Source organism: Thermobia domestica, chromosome 8 (genome assembly GCF_964235325.1).
Source record: "Thermobia domestica chromosome 8, izTheDome1.hap1.1, whole genome shotgun sequence".
Classification (NCBI taxonomy): domain Eukaryota; kingdom Metazoa; phylum Arthropoda; class Insecta; order Zygentoma; family Lepismatidae; genus Thermobia; species Thermobia domestica.
The window spans coordinates 198,794,769-198,819,619 of NC_137461.1; the positions used below are offsets into that span (position 1 = coordinate 198,794,769).

General features: G+C 34.9%; 1 protein-coding gene across 1 annotated transcript in view; it reads right to left on the reverse strand.

Moving 5' to 3' along the window:
• The window catches only part of LOC145692424 (uncharacterized), a 79,818-nt gene extending 56,063 nt beyond the window's left edge, over positions 1-23,755 (reverse strand). Inside the window, exon 1 of the mRNA XM_081767732.1 lies at positions 23,678-23,755. Coding sequence (XP_081623858.1) covers positions 23,678-23,738 — 61 coding nt within the window. The 5' untranslated portion in view covers positions 23,739-23,755. The remainder of the gene's footprint in view (positions 1-23,677) is intronic.
• Between the last annotated feature and the right edge of the window lie 1,096 nt (positions 23,756-24,851).

Here is a 24,851-nt window from a genome sequence, read left to right on the forward strand (position 1 = left end):
AAAAAACTTTAAAGCCAACGTAACTACTCCTGACAATATATTTCAACCAGCGCAAGTAACTGTCTCTTCTAGGACATCTTAAGAGAACTTAAAAAGCCTCCAGAAATTATTGCAGCGAAGTGCTGACAAAAGAAAAAATAACTAACTAAATAACTCTATGGCCTATGGAACCCGGAGGTTCAATGCCGTGTTCACAAAAGCTCTCCACTGACTTCTATCTTTAACCAAATGGATCCAGTTTCTACTTTGTATTTTTATCTCTGGGAGATCCATATTAATATTGTCCTCCCATCTGCGCCTAGGTCTTCCTAATGGTCGTCTTCCGATTGGTCTTCCAGTCAAGACTTTGAAAGCGTTTCCACTTTCCTCCATTCTAGGTACATGAACTGCCCACCTAAGCCTCCTAGACTTGACGACCCTAACAGTGTTGGGTAAACCGTATAAATTATGTTGTTCCTCGTTATGAAGTTTTCACCATTTCCCTTCCCGTTCCTCTTGAGTCCGAATACTCTTCTCACGATCTTGTTCTCAAATACTTTCAGTCTATGTTCTTCCCTCAGAGTAACCGACCATGTTTCGCAACCATACAGAACAACAGGCATGATTATCATTTTGTATATTTTAAGCTTTAAATCTCTCGACAGAATTCGCGACGACAAGAGATTTTGAACTACACAATAACATAAATTTCCTGTTTTTAGTAGACATTTAATTTCTTCGTGAATATGATTTTCGTCTGTTAATATTGATCCTAGATATTTGAAAGTATCCACTTTATCAAAAGTATTATTTAATATTTTAACGCAACCACAATTTGCCGTATTACGGTCAAGACGCACTTCCATGCACATATTTAGTTTTCTCTGCATTTACTTCTAAACCCATGTCCCTGCAAGCGTTTAATAAGATCTCTGCATTTCTTTCTATTGTTCTCCTATCATCCCCTATTAAATTTATATCATCAGCATATGCCATAACCTGGTAAATACCGTTCAACTCTACGCAGTGGTTGCTATCTTTGAATTTCCTTATAGCGTATTCCAGAACAAAGTCAAATAATAATGGCTACAACGCATCTCCTTGTTTCAGGCCATTTTAGACGTGAAAGCTCGTGGACAAAAATTTTCCTACCCGGACTTTACTTTGGTATTCATTTAAACATATCATAATTAATCTAATTAGCTTTCTCGGTGTTCCAAATTCTGTAAGAACGATGTATAATATTTCTCTCCTAACCGATTCGTACGCCTTTCTAAAATCAATAAATAGTTGATGTACCGAGGTATTGTATTCCCACTTTTTTCGAGTATTTGGCGAATGGTAAATATTAGGTCGATAGTTGATGGGTTTCACCTAAATCCGAAAAAATATTCTCCAATAATTTCATTTGCGTAGGAGGTCAATCTTGCTAATAGAATATTTGAAAGGATTTTATAGGATGTTAACAGAAGACAAATGCCTCGATAATTATTACAGTCAGTTTTGTCACCTTTCTTATGAATTGGAATAATGACTGATTCTTTCCACTGTTGTGGCAATTCTTCCTTGTTCCAGATTAGGAGAATGAGTTGTGTATCTTGTTCCACAATTTTCGCCACCAGCTAAAATTAACTCAGCCGGAATTTCATCTACACCCGGAGATTTGTGTTTCTTTAATTTCTTTATAGCGGTTTCTCTTCTATTCGGTTGGGTTCTGGAATATACGGTTCTGTGGTGTGTATCACTTTTTCTCCACGCACATTAGTTTTTGGCTGCGTGTTCAGCAAATCGTCAGAGAAATCTTTCCATTTATCTAAGATGTTATCCGTATCAGTGAGAACTGTACCGTCAGCTTTCTTTAATGTATAAGCACGAGGTTGACGTATAGCCAATCTTAAATACGCTGATCCCCTTACACATGTCCCGAATGATTTTATTTTTGCTTTTATCTTCAAGCTCTTTATTTTAGGTTTCAAAAAATCGCGTTTCTTTCTTCTAATAATTTTGGAAGTTTCCCGCCTGATATTCGCGAAAGTTTGTGTAGTTATTTCATTCGCATTTTGTAGCCAGCGTAATTTTGCCTTTTTCTGGTCTCTGCTAGCTTAATGCATTCCTTGTCGAACCGTGGTTTGTTCCTACGTATTTCCTCGTATCCCAATTTTTCTTTTGCTGGAATTTTAATGCTATCTCTAATTTCAATCCAAGCAGCCTGAACACTAGTGCACTCCGAATCTTTTAAAACCGAGAATCTATTCGAAACTTCAATGTGGTATTCCTCTCTTACCCGTCTCTCTTCTAATTTCTTTAAATTAAATCTCTCCGTTTTCGGACATAAAATATTACTTTTATTCAACGATAATCTCTCTTGTATTATCGCTGCTACAAGGTAGATATCATTGTCACAATCAGCCCCTCTAAGCGACCGGACATCAATTATGCTAGATTGCCTTCTTCTATCTACTAAAATATGATGAATTTGATTATGTGTTTTTCCGTCTGGTGATGTCCAAGTGTATTTATGAACGTCGAGATGTGTGAATTTTGTAATCTTTACGATTAGGTTTTTGCGATGTTGCAAAGTTCACGAGTCTAACACCGTTGTCATTACTTTCCTCATGGAGACTTTTGTTCCCTATAATCGGTTTGAAAATACTCTCTCGTCCTACCCTCGCATTGAAATCACCTAATAGAATTTTCATATGGTATTTCGGGAGTTGGTCAAATATCCATTCTAGTTCTTCGTAAAAATTGTCTTTTACATCATCATCCTTGTCTTCAGTTGGGGCATGTACATTTAAAACAATAATATCACACTACCGTCCGTTAAGAGTAATAAAGGAAAGTCTGTCAGTAACAAATTCAACCCGTTTAATTGCTGGTAACACGCCTGCCCTATAAAGACTTCTAATATTCCATGTTCCAAATCTCATGTCCATTTTCTTTTGCTTAGGTCGTGCCAAGTTATCCGTCCTTGTCCGAGGCTTGTGAGAATATTTCTGAACAAGTGACTTTTTTACAGGTTGAGGTTGTTAGCCTTACCCAAACACCCAAGCTGGAGGACCACACCTAGTCGGCTGTCCGCGTCTGCTTATTCAGTATATTCGCAGCTACAAACTGAGGACGCGCCATGCCGTGGTGACAGGAACCCACGTTAAAGGAAAAAAATGTGAACTGAAAATAATTCAGTGGAGGCGAAAGCTAATATTGAGTGTCTCTATCCTAAAGCAAACCCATAGGAAAGGACTTCTACGTTCAACAACTACAGAAAACCAAATAAACTGATTCATACCTAATAAAAAATATATACTCACAAATGAAAAGACAATATCCGAGGAAACAAATAATTAGGAGCGCCAGAGTGATCACAGGTTGACTTGGATAATATGATCAGTAAAAAGTTTTAATACGTTAGTTGTTAATATGTTAGGTAGATTAAATGACAACTTACTGTCAGATAAATATACGTAGAAGAGTCATTGTAGAGCCTTCTGGATGGGAAATTATAACACTTTGGTAGGAACGTTATCTTTTCACCAGAATGTCTAGTTTGGGAGTGGTGATACCTTCATATTAATTCTAGAAATTTCGACTATCCTAAGAAAACAATCATTCAATATCTTCATAATACAGAACTTTAAAATAGAGTTGTAGGAAATCCAATATGGACACCAATCGCTACACCATTAAACAAATGCCTCACTAAGTCAGCAATGGACTTCGATGACCATATACTCAAGGATAAAATAAGGAAATTGATTACTTTATAGAAAACAAGAGTAAGGTGCCGAAATCTATATTATAAAATTGAAAGTAATTATGTTTTTGACTCTTGAACCACCGGACCGATCTCAAATTTTCAACATTAATGAGGTTTGGTCCTGGGAGTGTTTTCATCTATTCACGTTGGTAGTGTAACTTATTGAAATTAAGAAAGGGGAGATGTAAAAGAATAAATAAAACTTAGTAACACTTGAACCAAATGACCAATCTCTATAAAATTTTCAACATGGATGAGGTTCTTGCCCAGTAACGGATCTAGTCTGGGGCCGGGGGTCCTAGGCCCCCCAGTTCTCCGTGTGGAAAAAATAATTTAAGCTATTATTTATATATTTTTGAAAGTTTATAGTAAACTCATGATATACCTATCATAGTCTGTGTTCTGACTGCCCCAGAGTTTTTACCTTATAGATCCACCACTGTTCGTGCCTCGGATGGCTTTTATCATCTCACTTTGATGAAGCAACGTAAGGCAGCGAGAGGAGGATGATATACAAAATTCAATATATATATATAAATGGAAGTGAATATGTTCGTGAGTTAATAACGAACCACCCAACCGATTACGATCAAACTTTCAACATAGATAAGGTTAGGGATTGGATTGATTTTCATCATTTCACTTTCACAGTGCAACAGAGGTGAGGGGGATGGGGATAATGAAAGTAACTGGCTTTGTGACTTCATGACTCTTAACCACTTGACCGATCTCTATCAAATTTTCAACAAGGATGAGGTTCAGACCTCGCATAGATTTTCTCATATCGTTTTGATGGTGCAACTCAGAGAAGGGGGAGAAGAAGATACATGAAAATGACAAAAGTGACCAATATTAGTGTTGAATCCATAGTTTCGGGGTCACTGAGATGAATAGTGAAACTTCCGATCAAGTTTAAATCCAAATTCATCCCCACAATTTGGGCATAAAAATGATAAAATGATAACCAATTTTAGTGTCGAATCCATAGTTTGCGGGGTCGTTGAGTGACGCTTCTGATGGCGTTTAAATCGAAATTCAGTCATACGACATAGGAGAGGGGAAGATACATAAAAATGATCAAAGTGACCGATATTAGTGTCCACTCCGTTGTTTCCTAGGTCGCTGGGATAAACAGCGACACCTCCGGTGCCATTTAAATTCAAACTTTGCCACGCAACATGGGGAAGGAGGTGAGGAGAAATATAAAAATGAGTGGAAATGGCCTATATCAGAGAGCGCTTTAGTAATTGTCAAAAGTGACAGAATAACGAAATGTATTACAGTTTTTTTCTTAATATAACCCAGTGAAGCGGGTAATTGATACTAGTAACTACTAAAGGAGTAATGTCAACTTTCTTTCTGTTGTTTGATTAGGATGCCCAAACTTAAAATACATTTGTCTGGAACAAAGACGTACATGGTGATAAGTTATTTGATATATTCTCACAGATTGTCTCCAAACTTGAAAAAAAGAATGAAATGAAATCTGTGAGTTTTACGTCCCACGTTTATGCCGGCTAGGCTAACGGAGACGGTGATGATGAGTAATGAATGAAATGGTGGAATGATGAAAGTGGAAGGAAACGGGAGAACCCCGAGGAAACCCACCCACACAGTGTTTGTCCACCACAAAGTTCACTTGGCGGGGGCTGGGATCGAAAATGAAATGAAATTTTTGAGTTTTACGTCCCATGGTTATGCCGGTTGGGCTAAAGAAGACGTTGATGATGAGTAATGAATGAAATGGTGGAATGAAGAAAGTGGGAGGAAACGGGAGAACCCCGAGAAAACCCACGCACACGGTGTTTGTCCACCACAAAGTTCACTTGGCGGGGGCTGGGATCGAACCCGGGACCCCAAGCACCAGAGGTAAACGCTTTACCATTGAGCCACCGCGGCCCCGCGACTCCAAACTTCTGTTGGAATGACAGGGATTATGGCTTTTTAAGTCTAACTACGCCTAAAACATAAGATGTCGAAATATGAAGGTACACTATTGACAGTTTTGCTTCAATGAGTGAGCATTCGTCTAATAAGACCGGATGTTTAGGGGAATCTCAAGCCGAAGGGCAATTAAGAACGAGGTTCAAAGGTTGGAAAGCAGAATATAAAAGCTTTTATGAGTATCAGAAGCGACAGAAGAAGACTTTACTATAGTTAATTTTATCTCTAGAGAATGAAATCAGTTGTATTTTGCAGCAGAATAATGGATGAATCATTACACTAGTTCCGATAGTGGCAACTAACATCAGAAACTGTTCCTAATCAGCTAAGGATTTACTTGAAACCGATTTAGTTAACCACAGTTCCAATACGCTTTCATTTGCTTCTCACTGCTGATATCAAGTCACTTTATTCTAGTAAGAGTTGCAATAAAGACATTAACCCGAAGCACTTTTGAGTGATAACTCAGTAGAAGCTACAGTGATAAAGATGAGATGTTTAACTTGTACTCCGTACATACTTTTTCGAGGCAAACGCAATGGAAGGTTACATCATGGAATGTGACATTCGACAAAGATAATATTATCATATTTGACAGGGATTCCTTACCGAAACAACTAAATTCAACACTGCAGTTGTAATATTAACTACAACTCATATAGTGATACTTAAGTTCAGGTTCCATCTTTCTTTACAGAACAAACACGCGAGAAGCACTTTAAATCATTCTTCAGACAGTTCAAGGTATCTAGTGTCATACACATGATTAAATATCACTCATTAATTTCATTACGATGTGGATTATCTTATAAAGGGCAAGTTGATTTTGTGGCGCTAAGAAAGAAAAGAACTCGTGAATGTTGTTATAAATAAAATTTTATGTCGAATTCATATACTTGGTATAGACTTTTTGTGTCTGTTGTAAATTTTGATCAACGTTTAGCAAGATCTAAGAGATGTGTTATTGCTATAGACAAATCATCTAGAGAGCACTCCATTGCCTATAGAGATCATTCCAGTGTTGAATTAAGCAGATACTTAAAGAATTTCAATGATAACCTTTTTCTGGGATATTACGGACAATAATAGACAAGTTGAGGTGTTGGGAGCTCTAGCTATAACTAGCATTTTGAAGCCAAATCTAGAACGTGGCTTAAATTATGCCAATAAATAATACGCAGGCAAAGGATAAATGTGCAGTCTAATAGTGTATAATTCAGTTAAACAGTTACTCTTTTTAAAGAAAGCGTATGGAGTCTTAATAAACATCATGTGCAACGATGTTTAGCAAGAGGCACTGGGGTTTAACAAATCTTCAGTGTAGAAAGGTTGAAACGTTTTAAGAAAATGAATAGAAGTGGCTTTGTGTTCACTATGCAAGTTATACTAGTAGTGGATCCAACAATAGGTTTCTAAGGGGGCTCTAGCACTATAGCAAAATCAGCGATAAACACTAAAATACTTATAGAGGAATATAAGGAATATGAGAAGTGACGTAATATTATAATTTAAAACACATTGCTTAAGTTCATAGTCTGTAGATAGATTAGATGTCTTTGTCGTATAAATTGATGGTCCAAGGAAAGCAAGAAATTCTTATTGCTACTTAAAACTCTTTACCAACCACGAATATATATATATATATATATATGGTAAACACAAAGAGAGAGAGAGGAATCGCTTAACATCCAGCACGTTGGTAATATGTTTATGCAGGTCACTCTTCCTAAAACCAAAACAATGCTTAATGCATATGTTGTTGTAACTTTAATTAAACATACTAAACCTGGACGCATTACGCATATTACTGGAATGCATCTTAATTCATTAACAGAAATTGTGTTAACAGAAAATCTATACTGATACGATACACTTGCGGCAAAAGAGAGCAATATAGTGTTGAGTGCCTTCATGAGTTCAATTTTCTTTATTCTGGTATTAAAGTCATTATCTGATTTTTCGTGTTTAATCATACACACCAGCAAAGTTCACAAAATACTATCATCAAATTATTGGAATATGCCTCTATGTAACACTGTTCTAACGCTAAAGTAGCATCTGCATAGCCACATTCACAACTGTAACTAAAACTTTAGGGTAGATTTAGTGTTTAGATGTCTATCTTATTCAGAACAGTACGAAGGTTAACATAACATAAAGGTTCTGGAATGACCAAATTAAATATAATGGCCTACATAGTATACTGTAAAACTAAAACACTATTTAAACACTTTCAGCACCGATGTTTAGAAGAAAATTGATGAAATGATGTTCATAAAGTGTGCTTCACGTGTCAAAGAGCGTTCATGCTCAAAAGGTTATATCTAGTGTAACATATTTAAAACACTCTTTTTCTGGGCAACAGGTTTGAAATCAAAGTGATGACAAATTTTTCAAATACGTCTGGGACATATCTTGGAAACACAGTATCTAAAAGGAGTGAATATGTGTAATCTGTAGGTTTCCAAAGTGTATCGGTAAAGTGCAATGTATCCTACTCTGAGTAAAAGTAGTTTCTTTTTCTTCAGTATAGTAGCACGTTGGAATCAAACTTTCATAAAGATTTTTCTTGGATGATAATGGTACAAGTCATTACGTAGAAGTTGAGCATTGTGGCAGAGATGTTAACTTAGAACCTGAGATATGTTCCTGGAATTGAAAATTAAATACTACTAATGAATGATAATGTGAATGTTATGGAATAGATAGCAATATATTTGACCATTTATACATTCAATATTCAGTTGAACATATGACGCTCAATGATCAAAGATGGTGATTACAGAATAGACGCAATGTTACATTCAAACCACATAGTGAATTCTAGGAGCCAATTGTGTATACACAAATGGTACCATTATTTTTTGTCGTACAACAAGACAAGATTAGGAATATTGAACCTAAAACACAAGATAAAAATAACGATCTAGTTAACTATCAATGAACTGTATTCAATAAAGTTACCACTACAGTTATCAGTCTTACAAAACTTGAAATGGAAATCATACCCAGCCCATTCTTTGTACTTTCAGTGTTGTTATTCATCAGCATGTATGATTTCATTTGACAAATATTACGGTTTAAGTCCAATTCAAAATCCTACTTTTAGTACAAAATCATTTAAGGTAAATAAAATAACATCCAAATCCTATGGATGAAGGATTTATTGAATTAAGTTGAGGAATATAGGACGTTTTCACGTTCAGGCAAACAATGTTGCTGCAACTGAAAACTTCAATGATTATAAAAATATATTTAACTATATTGCTTTAATCGCTAACAAACAGGAACGAAAGTTATTAAATCCCACACATTTGATAGCAACTATATTAGACTTTTTCTCTTATTTTTGAGATCGGAGCGCCAACGGCTTTCTAGCTCCTTCGTTGTGGTACATTTTTATATATGGAATATCACAACAAAATGTAAAATACAGCAGTCACCCTACACTATTATAACACAACATAGTGGGATCATTTCAAAATTTGTATGCAAACGGGAAAACAGTCTAAAATATAATTAGACTTTTAATATTATATATGCAACCAGTTGTTCAGTCATTGAACGTGTGACGCTACTTCATAACACGAAATATTTGACATTGGGCACTTCAGTTGAAAAATCATCCTAAGTCCATAGACATACGTATGTGCATATTATTTACGTTGATATACCATTTTACTTTAGGGAGGGACAAGAACAAAGATAATTAATTAAACAAATCGCAAAAAAGTGCTTTCAAAAATATGCATTTTCATGCTTTTCCTTCTAAATAAAATACGCTGCTGGACTACGTTTTTCAGTTGAGGTTTGCAATTAGTACGGATTCATGTATACAAAATTTCAAGTCGATATCACAATTTCATAAAAGACACATAGAAGGATGTTGCACTTGTTAACTAAAACCAATTATTTTGCCTCTTGAACTTATTACTCTTAGCGAGAAGTAATGCAACTAGTATCTACATATGTCACACTGATAACTTTTGATTACAGGGTAATGTTCCTACCTAAATAATCTATATTCTAATATGAACCACTTATCATCGTTAGGATCTAATGCCATTTTATTTATCATTTCAGTTCTTGGATATTGTTGATAAGAATGTATTTGTCATTTGCTTGTGAAGTTAATTTGCCGGTTAAGGTTTTATCAATCGCAGACATTGTAATTGATTTCTTAGCAGTGTTATCAACACTTATGATTTACTTTAGCCACTCCTTGTTTACCAAATCATAGCATAACATATTTGCATATAGTCTTACAAACTGTATAATATAATCCGAAGTAGCTTTATGCATAACTAAGTTTGACGATTCAAAATGCTCTTCTCCATCATAAGTGTATTTGTCTAGGTAAAAAGACATCTTCATATGAAATAGTGTCAAGTTCTCATATGTGGCGCTCCACTCATAATTTTGTTGATACATTATCTTTATTATTAGTAGATTTTATTACACTTTTTCTGCTTATGCACGAAGCCAATATCTAAAGATTTTCGTACTTTCTAAGTAGATTCACCGTTATTTACTAGCTTACAATATCCTTCTCCAGACTGTTTATTACAATTCCCAGCAAACGTCTTTTCTTGCACATATTCCTTTCAACCAAATAAATTTTCTTAAAGACAGCACAACATTTCTTTTCTTTACTATAAGCTTATGATCCATATAAAACTTCAGCAAACAATAGTGCAATATACTTCTCCTTGTCTTTCAGCGTAAGAAGGATTTGTTTTGCTTACTGCCTGCAAGACATTGGTATTCTCGACCGAATGGCAATTCATAATGAACAACATGAAATTCAATTGTATATTCCAATATCAAGTAAAACAAAAGAAAAATCGCATTATTTTCAAATACCTTAAATATATGCCTTAATTCTGAGTTTCCTTACGAAAACCACAAGTAGTACATATAAGTCTTGATGGGTCAATCGAAATTACTATGTTTCTATGTTGTCTTCACGTATATACTTTTTTTAGCTTTCAAATGTAAAAGTGACATTTACCATATACTACTCATATATTATAAATATTTTTTTATATTATTGAGAAGTACACGTCAGGATTTATAAAAGATCAAGCCTGATTTTGCAGTTAATACTGCGTCCTATGCTATCTCCAGCCTCAAATAATATTTTGGATGGGTCACGTTTGTGTTCCGTAAAGCAGACAATATAGACATCCCGACATTTCGTGAAGGCATGGTAGATTAATTTCCTTACCTAAACTATGCAAGATATAAGGAATACATCGATATAATTGAAGAAACCGAATTTGGTATGCATATCTTTAAAAAAAGTGGTTTAAAAACTGAAGTACAGTTCTTTACTTTGTGTATCATCTTGGTATCTTTCGAAATGTATTTCCAAGTAGTTCCACGAATAATTATGTATCGTAACCAGTCAATTTATGGCAAATAGTAGGTTGCAATTTTTAAGTTTTGAAAATTGCATAAACTCCTCTATGTAATGAACATTGTAATAGAAATGCCTTGCTTCAACAGAGCATCATTTGCAACACTCAGCACAATTAGATGTGACAACACTCATCTAAGCTTGTTCGAGATCTAGATATAGAAAATACAACATTGTCCATTTTGTTTCACTTTCCATAGATTCTAGATATTTTTGGCTACTTTTGAGCCTTCATATAAACGAAGATCTGAGCATTGTCTAAAGCTATCTCTTGCAAGAACCTGGTAAACAAGACTTCATGCTTCATGTTACAGATGGGATGATGTATATGATTTCAAACTGCCTGATATCCATAAGACTATTACCGTCAAGGGAAGCTTGAAGTCACAATAGATTACAATCTGAACCTTGAACAATGATTTGAACTTTTTGAGTGTTTACTCGTGAGAGGTTTTGTCATAAGAGCAAGTGTTTGTTTGTACTTTTCACAGCATTTACGGTATATGCTATATTTTTTCCTCTTAATAATGCCACAGAAGAATGAAATGACAGTAATTACACTTGCATTCGAACAAGGCTCGAGAAACACTTAATCCACATTTAATGTGAAGTATTTTGTTCCCTTGATTCGGTAGATGAATAGGATATACTCTTTCCATAAGATGAAATTCCATATCTGCGTCACATTTCCACAATCGTTCTCCCTTTACAAGTAAACAAATATAAAGATGTTGTTTCAACGTGACATTGTCTTTTGTACTACTGCTCAAATTAGCACTGTGATGCAAGGTCACAGAAACTTTGATGCCATTGAACACTTTCTCAGTCATACGCTGCATGCGGTATAGATCGAAACTAGATTTAGATTTCTCTCAAGTGGGAAAATTCTACAAATATGTTATAAACAAACATTTGTATTCATTGTTTCGATATTAACAACAACCTGTATATCTTGAATTTTCCTGGAAAATTAATCTACTTAAAAGCTCAACATTTAGAGTATTTTCCAAATATTACTTTCAATTTACATGTTGGGTCTCAGTAACATAATGTCTATTATACAAAACCTTCCACCACCATTTTATTCAGCAGCATAATTCTTAAAGTTGCTCATATATAGTTCTTAATTCACTGTTTAAATGTACAATTCTATTGCTATTCTAAACATAACAGCGATGGATTTCACTACTTGGTACTTAGAGGTTAGACATTAGTCCAAAGTTAGGTTTGTTTGACGCTAAAAGTTCATTTTCTATACCTTGAATATGTTTAATAGCAGGTAGTCTGTAATTAATGAAAAAGTTGACATGTTTTGTATTATTGTTAGTGATAGCTAAATTTTGTAAATAATTTTTAAATTCAATTGGGTGACTGATGAGAAATTTCATCCATAAAATTGTTAGATCTCTTCAATAATGAAGTTCTCGATACCATATAGTCTGGTTAGACATACAGTATTTATCATAGACACGTTCTTATTACAATCTGGTGTACTCACGTTGTATACGTATACTGGCATGGGACGAAATTTGTATTATGGCACTTGTGATGGTATTTATGAAACATTTGAGTGTTGCATGTAATTATGACTATATTTCTAGATGAATTGTTCACGGATTATGCTTACAGATACGCTTATTCAACAGAGCCATCCCTTCCATTGCAGGAGTATTCAATTAGATTTTACTTCCTTTCAAGTGTATGTTGGCTCTCTTGATCTCCGCACTTTTAAGGTAAACAACAGCCTTAGGCATTGACATAGAACTACCGACGTTCAGTTTGGATCTTCTTCTTTTGAATTGAGGAGTTGTACTGTCGGATATACACACGTAAGCTTCATTTGTAGTCTCCACACCGACAAGTTATGAGTGGTGATCTTGCACTTCGCACTTCTGGTATATTGTTTCATCTTTGAATGACATTTAACCGGCATATTTAGATATGAAGATCCACAGCGCCAACTTTGCCCATGCTCAGTACTTTCACATCATGAGTAACTACATAGTGTCATCTGTAGAAGTACTTCAGTTTAATGGTTTCATTCAGTATCAGCAAGAACAATCCCCAATACATATTTCCCACGTGATTCCGGAATGGTTCGCAGGGAAATCTGAGACTGATTTAATTCTCTTTCCGAATCATCGAGCAAACCTCAATCCCATGCAAAATGTATAGGCAGAGATGAAGCGTACTCTAAGGTGCAGTTGATCTAAATCAGATACACAAAGATCTTGCAATGACCTGTGAGGTTTGGTTTCGGTAGTATGGTTGAAGATAGGGGAAGGAAATAAATTCGTCGTCATTGTAGTAGATTCCATGCCAGAAGAATATAGCGTATAATAATTGTAAAAGTGTCTTGGATACAATATTAGTGTTTCAATCCCAATTAACTATATAGCTGCTTCTTGGGCTACCTAAACTTTTCTGAAAATATTTATTGCGGCAAAAACTACTTGTACGATGTTTTTGTGCAAATATACTATTAAAGAAAAGCCTCTGTCAAATTTAAACTAACAAACAATGATTGGAGGTCTCGGGCTCTACCAGTGAGCTGACGCCAACACACGTACAAAACATACTGAAGAAACATTACTTTGAATTTCCGGTGTTCGATGACAATGTTACTCGTATCTGTTGAAAAAGTATTAAAGTTGAGATATTCTGAAACTCCGAGATCTCAATGTAACATATGTTTAAACACCTTAAACAAAAAAATGTAAATGAAAGTATTCGAATTTTCTTCCTTTTCCCAATTGGTGAAAAAGTTAATTCATGCGTTTTCTTCCCAACAAACCTGTGGAGATTTTTATATAATGTTCCATATTTTAGTTTATTGGGTTTTCCTTTTTACGTATAATTGTGAACGTTCTAAATTAATAAATCTCCACATTCTAGAGTTCGGAAATTGAATTAATAACTTCCTAATGTTACCTATTCCACTGAATTTTATAAAAAATATATCAAAACCTCAGAATCGAAGTTTTTAAAGAATTACAATTACGTATGATTCAGTCTCTCGGGTAAAGTGTTAAAAGAAATGTTAATAGTTTTAAAAGAGTAGAAATATCAGTTTTAGTGAAAGTATAAAATAAATGGCACATTTTACTCTCCATAGCATGCATTAGATGAATAATATCCATACATATTAACGCAGATAATTATCAGTGAATGTAGTACATGTCAGATGCAAATGTCTCACATTTAGTGATTATAATACTATATCTAAGATCACGTATCCCATGCTGCATTGTGAATATTGAAAAGCAATTTCGTATTCCAAATGGCTGCAGACAAATATATAAAAGGTATGTATTGCTTTTTCACATTTTACCTAACCCTAGGAGCAACAAGGGGGGCTCTGAGATCCACATATTATTTTTGTTCTATATCTAACATTTCTAATTGCATAAAAAATCTGAAAAAAATGATATTGTCAAGCTTTACCCCATTAATCAGAAAACGTACTTGCTCAGTCTTTAGTGTTTTGTTTTTTCTATTTATAAATGAAGTGCTGTGGGTTATAAATAAAGTCTATTTATAAATACTAAGGAGCTATTCACAGCATACACTGGCTGTTATATTCCAGTGTTTTCGCTACTTATTTTACTTTTCTTTGAAACAGGATTGGTATTAGAACATGCAGAGTCACTCTGAGCTATTATTATGGTGCAGTGTTGCCAACTGCACGCTATAAAAATTAGAATAAACATTATTTCCTGATTATACTATTCTACAAAAAAATAAATAAAGTTCTATTTCTGGGTAACAAAGTAGTGATTCTGAAAGGAATTTCACTCTGAATTCAAAACTGATGTTAATTTTTCTGCATCAGGGATAGTTTCGGAGTAATCAGCACGTAATGTTTGTGTTTGTAAAGCATTACTATATATTGTTGACACTATATATTACATATAACTGTAGGTATGCGAAACAGCTGTCGACCGTACATAATGGTTTACTTTTTTATTTTGTACTGAGTGTCTCTCTTGTCTCTAACGATACCCCAGCTATAAGCTGCCAGCACGTAGGGCATCCACTTCCCTTCATAGCGTTTTTCAATGGTGGATATATCTTTATGAAATCTTTCTCTGTGTTCATCAGAAATGTCACAGCAATTACTAGGGAATTAATCCAGATGTGAGTCCATGATATGCACCTTTAAGGACATTTTTCACCCTAAATCTTGATAAGCTGCAAGCATTTTATACACCATCACCTTGAATTTAGGGTCCCGTCTTCTCCCGAGGAAGTTTTGGGTTACTTTCGTAAAACTCATCCATGCGCGCTTTTCTTTGTGTGTGAGACATGCCTCAAAACCTCTATCTTTCTGCAGATCTCGTATCTCTTGACCTACGAACACGCCCTCTCTTATTTTTGCAGCTGACAGCCAAGGAAACTTGTCAGCAAGATATGCAAATGCTGGCCCATTGGGATACATTGCCTTCACAAGCTGTTTAATAAGTAAAAGTTTTATATGTAGGGGTGGAACAAGAACATTTCTAGGATCTACAAGACTGTCCCGTTGCACATTCTTTTCACCAACTGTCCATTTCCGTTTAGGCCACTCCTTTGTCACATAGTGGGAAGTTCTTTCCCGACTATCCCATTCACACAAAAAACATGCAAACTTCGTGTAATCTTGTTGCATCTCTAATAATAATGCTATTACCTTGAAGTCACAACACAACTTCCACTTATGTTCACTGTACTTAATTGAGGTCAATATCTTTCTGAAAATTTCATAACTCTCTTTGGTAAAAGTGGCATATGCAAATAGAATTGAAGGTAGTTTATTCCCGATATGCAGCAATACACTTTTAAGTTATTCTCCGAAGCATCCAAAAATAATCTCCATTCACCAGGTTCGTATGTTATGTGCAAGGCTGTTATTAATCCACGAACATCATTGCAGAATGTCACGGAACTATCACTGTCAAAATAAGACACAAAAGCACGTTCTCTGTTCCTGAAGGTTATGTTGGTTGTTTCGTGGAGAAGGTTATGTTCCTATAACCTGGAGCCTAACAATTGTGCTTTCTGTTTACTGAGTCCTAAGTCTTGCACTAAATCATTTAAATTATCCTACTGTAATACACGTAGCATGGGCGTACTCGTGCCTTGATACGTGGGATCCCTTCCTTTTCCGGAGAAGGTGTAAGTTCTGTAGTGCAACTTTTTTCACTATCACTCATCTCTTCTATATCTGTGGGCCTTGAAAGAACTGGTAAAGCTTCAGAATGTGCCACAGGCTGTCTTGCTGACGGCAGATCCGGATAAACAATATGTTTCTTTGGTTTGCTGTTCGTGAATCCCTGAATTTTGATTAAGCAGAAATAACAGTCTGTCAAATGGTCCCTTGGTTCACTCCAAACCATCAGTACAGCAAATAATGAAATATTTTTTCCTTGCCACCACTTAATTAATTTACAATAACATGTAGCCCAACACATATTAGGTGACCCTTCTTATGAAAATCACCAGCTCCGACGCCAAAGTACTGGTTATATGCTCTCTTGATGATGGGTGTGATTTTCTTCCTGTTCTTCACGAAGGTTGACTCTCCACAAACATAACAGAAGTTGTTAGCTGCGTACTTACAACCACGACTGCGATGCATTTTTTTTTTACTTCACATAAACACGAATAAAATGAATCCACAGCATTCAGTTTACATACAACAGGTAGTATTAACGCCCAATAAAAATACCAGATTCACACGCTCAGTTTAAGTCACAAACTACTCCCAAAATCCCATTGCAACAATAAAAGACTGTCGGGCCAGTTTTGCCAGCCTCTGAAAAATGAAAGCTGTCAATGTTGCAAGGTCTTACTTTCCAAATTCCCTTTTGTCAACCATACTGTGTTTGGCATGTATATGAATATATGTAGTATATGAATGCTTGAATTACTCGTAAACTATCCCTTACGGATCAAATCGGATGTCTCATTTGAACTTCCATGTCACATTCCTTTCATAGCACAAAATTTCATTTCAGAAATACAACCCTTGTAAAACAGTGTTATTTTTGGCACCTAAATATTTTATTTTCTATTAGTTTATTCCTTCAAACCTGCTACACACACACACACACACACACACACACACACATATATATATATATATATATATATATATATATATAAGAAAGAGATAATCAAATTTCAATAGTTTCCATTGTGATGGAAAGGAACTATGCCTTGCAGTGAATTCCTTGTAATATTCATTACGCTGTAATGGTGTTAGTTTACAAAACTGATAGACAAGTCGTAGCTTGTTTGCTTACATGTTCAGGTGCAAAAACCTGACGTTGTGCTACTAGAAAAATTGTAATTTTTTGGGGTTGGCAACACTGCTTCTCTGATGACATCCTCTATAGTGTCTAGTGATCGTCCCTCATACTGTCCATCTTTCGTGGAAAGAAAATTTGAAAGAATTTCGCCATTCCAAGGAGAACCGGGATGGAATTACGCAAGATTAATCCTGAATTCATTGGAATACTGAAGTATACCTCACTCGTTCCCATTCTACCACATTTTATTGTACCACACCAATATGGTTTTAGAAGCCGCCTTTGTACACATACTATACTGTGCTAAGATAATATTGATCTGTTTGATAGTTTTTCTACTCAAACAAATAAAATAAGTAGGTCATAGTAAGATTTGAAGCTTTCCTGGCGGCGTATATGATAAAGTTCTTCTCGGGCAATCAGCCAGGTGAAAACTGGTGGATAGGCCAACTGTCATCGTTCTCATCATCAGGGCAATTATGTAGAGATCAGCGGATCATAACAGTTTCGCTCTTGTGAAGGAACGCATTAGTTTCACCCACTGGAAACTCGACAGATTAGATAGCGAACTTCTATCAACTCAACTCTTCCTCACTGGACACTTGACTACGGAAGACTGGGATTGGGTTGACACCAGTTCCACGGCACAGGCAGAATCACTTCTCCTCATAACTACAAGGAAACAAAGTAAGAAATTTTCACGACTGCAGAGACCGGTACAGGATACACCAGAACGAAATCCAGACAGAGTCATCATCAATCTTACAGACAATCAAATAGATGAAGCCACTTCTTCACTGCTACAAAAAGGTCTGAACTTCGCTCCAGCGCCAAAGTTCATTCCGTCTACAAAAATAATCTCCAGCATTGAACAAGTTATACACTCTCTTCCAACAGCAGAAGGAGATGAAATTCGACATGAAGTAAGTTTGGCCCTGAAAAGGACCAGAATACCAAAACCTAATATTTCCCAAGAAGAAAGAACAGCTCTCAAAAATCCCAAAAACACCAACACCACCACATTACCAGAAGACAAAAGCAATGCAACTGTACTCATGCCTACAGAAGTCTACAAGAACAAGATGTTGGAGCTACTCAATGACACGGCCTACAGACGCCTTAAGAGGGAAACTACACCTGCAGTCGAATGGAAAGTAGCTGCTCTTTTGAGGAAAGCCAGTTTACCAGATGAAACCCGCAAGGAAATCACGCCACATGGTAGTCAGCCACCCCGATTTTATGGCCTGCCAAAAATACATAAGCCTGACATCCCGATGAGACCCATCGTCAGTGCCATTGGAAGTCCAACTTACCGCCTAGCCAGATATCTCATCTCTCTGCTTCAACCATTAGTAGGTCAGTGTGAGCATCATGTGAAAAATTCAGCCCACTTCGTGAATATACTAAAAACAATAAGCACAGCTCCAGGAGACCTTCTAGTCAGCTTCGATGTGATTTATTGTTCACCAAGGTTCCAGTTTAAGATACATTACTCTTACTTAGTGAACACTTCACACACCGGTGGAATTATTCAGAATCACCCTAACTTCAACATACTTTCTATATGATGGACAGTACTATGAACAGACGAATGGAGTCGCCATGGGATCACCACTTTCAGCAGCAGTTGCGAACTTCGTTATGGAAGATTTTGAACAAAAAGCATTAGAACTTTCACCTTTCATGCCGATATGTTTTTATAGATTCGTGGATGATACGTTTGTCATCTGGCCTCACGGGGAGAAGACACTACATTTGTTCCTAGAATTTCTTAATAAACAACATAGTAACATCAAGTTCACAATGGAGATTGGAAAGGACTGATTCTTGCCATTCCTGGACATTCTCATCCGCCGGAAGCCCGATGGTAGTCTCGGCCATAGCGTCTACAGAAAACCTACTCACACTGACCTCTATCTCAATGGCAATAGTTTTCATCATAAGTCACAGCGAAACACCGTCATCAGCACACTAGCACATAGAGCGAAAGACATGTAAGACGAAGAATCCCTCCCTCGGGAACTGGATCGTCTCAAGAAGACGCTAATCCAGAATAATTACAAGAAGCGTGATATCAGTTTGGCCCTGAAAAGAACCTTTTCTGAACAGAGGAAATCCAAATAAGAATCTGAAGAACCATTGAGTATAGAAGTTTTACCATACATTGGACAACTCTCTGGAAAGATCTCCCGGATTCTGAAAAAAAAAACAACATTAAGACCATACACAAGCCGCCACCAAAAATCAGAAACTTACTTCGCCCAATCAAAGATGACTTAGGCTTAAAGACACCAGACGTGTATCGTATACCCTGTGAATGCGGAAAGGCTTATATAGGTCAAACCGGACGCACCATTGAACAACGTTGCAGAGAACATGAAAATTACATTATATTATTCCATCCAGAAAAATCAGGTTTAGCTGAACACAGTTTAACTGAAGGTCATAAAGTTTTATTTAAGGACACATCCATCATCACCATGAGCACCAATTACTGGACCAGGATAGTAACCGAATCTCTTGCCATAGTGCATGAACCGAACAACGTTAACAGAGACAGTGGATTTCAACTCAGCCCCCTGTGGAACCCTGTGATCAGTACCACTGCAAAGAAAACGACACACAAACATCCAGATAATCCTCAGCCAATCAGTACCACGGACTACGGAACCTAGCCAGCCAACCACAGCTCCAGTCTTCAGATGGAATCAGCCAATCAGGAACCAGCATTTTCAGCCAATCAGGAACCAGCATTTTCGCCAGTCCAGAGTATATATTACTTACATCCGCTGATCTCTACATAATTGTCCTGATGATGAGAACGATGACAGTTCTCGAAACGTTGGCCTATCCACCAGTTTTCACCTAGCTGATTGCCCGAGAAGAACTTTATCAAGTAGGTCATAGTTACTGGCATAAAGAAAAAAGGTAAAATAAACAATCACACACATATAGTTGGCACCACTGTACTTAGAAATCTAGTAGTATTAGAAAATGAAAAGCTATGATGTCTTAGACACCCCAAGTTCATATCAGACAAGATAAATTATTTTCCGTGAGAAATAATGACCTTTAATCTGTCGGCCTCAGAGGTCCCCCGTTAGTGTTCCATGTAACCCAAAAATACCTTTGTGTTGCAAGGGTTAATTTGTATTTAACAAACGTATATCTAGGTCCATATATATATATATATATATATATATATATATATATATATATATATATATATATATATATAACTTGCTAATTTTAATGTAATGTGGAATATGTCATTGCGTATCAAGAAGTTTACCCAAACGGGAATTGAACTCACGATCTTACGATAAAATGTCCCACGCTTTACCACTGAGCTAGCCTGAAAATTTCTGCTGAGCTCTTTGTGAAGAAATAAACATAAATTTCCAAGACAATGGCATTCATATCTGTCACTAATACTGTTGTTATTTCACTTTGACTTTTAAATTTACCTATGGATAGGAGAACTACGGTAGCTGTCTTTTCTTCTCTACAAAAGAATACTCTTGTCTTCTTAGATTGTCCGTTTGTTTTTTCGACTGCATATTCCGATAATATTGGAAGCCAATAATGCAACACCGCAAAATATTCTTGTTAACTCTAATGTGTAAATGACTCATAATAAGAATATTTTTTTAAGAAAAAAGGAATAACACGGTGCTTTTGAGGATAATTTTTATTTTTGCAAAACTAAAATGGGAGTGAAATCACCACGCACGACGTGATATATTTTTCCATAAAGTCTTAGTAGAGGTATTAAAACTGAAAACTAACTAAAGTGAAGGGAACGCTGAAACAAGTATCGTAAAAATTATTGATATTTAACAAAATACTGTGTCCTAAGACAATTAAAATTTGAACAACGTTAATTTTTCCTTGATATACCTAAGGTTAAATAAGATCACTATGCAATTTTCTCATGATATCAATCGCTTTGTATATACTAAATAATGTCTCTTTTTTTTCAGATTCTTTGTTCGTTACAGTGACAGGTTTTACTCTACTTTTTAATGCAGTATGCTACATCAAGATCTTTCCAAAAAGCTAGAGAACTTATAGAACACCGTATTTAGAAGAATGCTGATTTCTTAATTCTCAATTAAGAAATCCCTCCTGCATTCTTGGTTCTCTAATGTTGAAGGACGTGAATAATTAGAAGTGTGAGTGCACTTCTGTTCGTGTTAATACAAATTTATCAATTATAATATTTGCAAATATAACTTCATGTGGTATATAAAACTGCTTGTATATTAATATTTAATATGAAAAACATATAAAGTGAATCATAAACCAAGAGAAATAAAAAAGTATAATCAATAAAATGAAATTGAGAATTAACAAAGCGAGGATGAAATAGAGATTTAGATTAATACACTAAGGTAGATAAATGAAAATAAGTTGAACCTTTGTGATAATAGAGTAGGATTATATATAGTGCATATTAATGAGTGCCTATTAATCATTATATACCTTGTAATTTAAAAGACTGCTTATTCATGTGCCTGAAATATCATGTTGTATTCTTGGATAACTGTGATTTGAGTTACTTTGTGTATAAGTTATATTGGTCTTGATTTAGATTATCAATGATTAGTTCTTGTAATATTATATTTACTCTCTACCTTCGCTTACATTGCATATTTTAAGGCTATTTTTAATGTACTCTTTACGTGGTGTTTGTCCCTATACTGTTTATTACGTTCTAACACAATATCTTGTTTATTTGTCACCACTCCTAACTGCAAGTTTACTGTGCTAAATAATTGACAAATTCTGCTGCCTTTCGTTCTCGCACTTGTATCACAATCAAGTGAAATGAGTGTTGTAATATATTATTCAAATGTAATGGCTAAATAAACAAAAATTTTATAATAATCACCCGGTACTAAGGAAAATGCCCAAATGATAAGTTATGCATACTCATATTTAAAAAATCTGGACATTAGAGATAAAATTCTTAGTTGTATTGTAACTTCGTCATTTGATCCCGATTTTATGATCTTACAGTATCATCAATTTATATTTTTCGGTATTTAGAAATATCTTGAACACTATAGTTATATATGCAAAAATGAAAAGAGTAAAATACCTAATTTTCTAAAATAAATGCTTTCCATTAAGGAAAACAGAGAATATGACACTTCTAATTATCTTGAGATGAAAAATAAAGTGAGATGAAATCTTTCGGTTTAACATCCCCCGGATATGCCCGCTAGGCTAAAGCAGATGGAAATTATGAGAAATGAGTTGAATGTTGGAATGAATGATGTGAAAGGAAACGGGAGAATAGCGTAAAAACCCACTCACACGGCGTTTGTCCACCACAATGTTGACTTGACGCAAGCTGGGATCTAACCAGGGACCTGATGCACCAAATGTGAACGCTCAACCACTGACCCACCGAAGCTCCTCCGATTACGTTGAATATTTTGATGCTCTACACTCGAAATTAAATTATTTTTGTGAACTTTTCTTGTCAAGGTAATAGAGATCGAAACTAATCTATCTCAATATCTCAATAGTTTCTTTATGCCTAAATTTCTACGCCCAGAAACCTGCGATAAAATAAGAAATAAATACTTTGATTATAAATATTTTATAATTCGCTACTAGTTTTATACAGGAGTAATAAATCTGAAATACATTAAAAGTACTTATCAACAATATATATATATATATATATATATATATATATATATATATATATATATATATATATATATACAGGTTGGACCATTTAAATCAATCCAAGGAAATATTTGAAAAATGATAAAACATGGAAAAAATTTTTCAGTGCACGTTATATATTGCTAAGAGGGAAAACCAATTCCGCCAAAAGTACCCCTCCGCGCGCCCTGTAAATGGGGGTAACGGGGGGTAACTTTGAAATGTCAAATGGGAATATGGGTCGAGTAATACCTCGTTCGAAAGGTCTTGGAAAACTAAGTAAAGCTGTACTAAAAGATGTTCCATATTCTGCAACAGTTTCAAAATGGCCGCCATGATATGGTTCGGAAACTCCAGTACCCATAGTATGAAAACCATGAAAGGTAAATGAATAGAACAAAATTGAAATATGTAAATATCATAGGGCATATCGAATGGTGTGGTCCCTGTGATCCCAATGGCCTCCCTGAGGGGGATATATATACAGTGAAGAACGCAAGATCTATTTTTAAGAAACCTAGTTTACATCTACTTACAGTTACCTGAAATGAAACGTGGGTTATGAATATGCCACACCCAAAGAAAATATTGCAGAAGTAAACTTACCTGGTGCAGGTACGCTTTCAGTAGCAACTGCTAAAGCCACTAAGAGAAGTAAATGTTTCATTTTTGAAGTTGAATGAGATAGATCTAAAAGAATAAATACATTGATGTTAGGAGACAAGATTTACAACATTCATATTGTAACATTATTTCTTCTGCTACGTTACATTCCCTGATTCCAAATCTATATATTGAATATTTATAGAGTTCACGATTATCATGAATCACACTACGCGGTTATATACTTTTATATATATATATATATATATATATATATATATATATATATATATATATATATATATATATATATATATATCGTGTTTGTCACATTAAATTTACAGTCTTTACAAGGTGGGTTTTCTTTCTATATGTCTTTTCTTAGTTACTGTAACAACATCAACTAGGTAAGCAAGTTGTTATAGCAACCAAATTAAGAAATGTCTCAATATGATACAAATATTTAAATTATTTCTTTATATTTTCTTCTTCTTCTTCGTCTTAAGTGCTTGTGTCTTTAAAATAACACTTTTCCCGTAAATATTAACAATACATAAAAAGTACATACTAAAATAGACACTATCGTTGTATAATAACTCCCGAACTATGGGACTTCTTTAAATTGATTACAATTAAAGGGAAAATCCTGGACTGTTAAACATTTCATATACATAATTACTTTACTTTTTAAATAGCCTTCATATATATATAAAAATTATAATTCATAAGACAATATATTATTTTCATTTTATCTCAATATCATTCTTATAATTATTCAATAAGCAATTTTATTTTAAATTTATGCAATTATCGATGAGAAAGACATTCAAAGAAATAGGATAAGTTTGTTGGTTATTGTTAAGTCCTAAATAGATTATTTAATTCAATGCCTTTTATGATCATTAACAATGAAGTTGCTGTAAGCTAAAACACAATGTAACATGTTTAATTTATTCGGGCATATTTAACATAAATTTGATATACAAATATTTGTGTTGATGCTTAGATATAATTCCATAGAATTTGAACGAAGTAAAAATTACAATAAAATCATAACCTAATAGATTCTAAATATTTTCGTATATAAATTGGACATTATGCTTAATTTTCATGCATTCAGCGCAATCATTAATACAACTGTACAGAATTCGAACGAAGTACGAATTACAAATGAAAT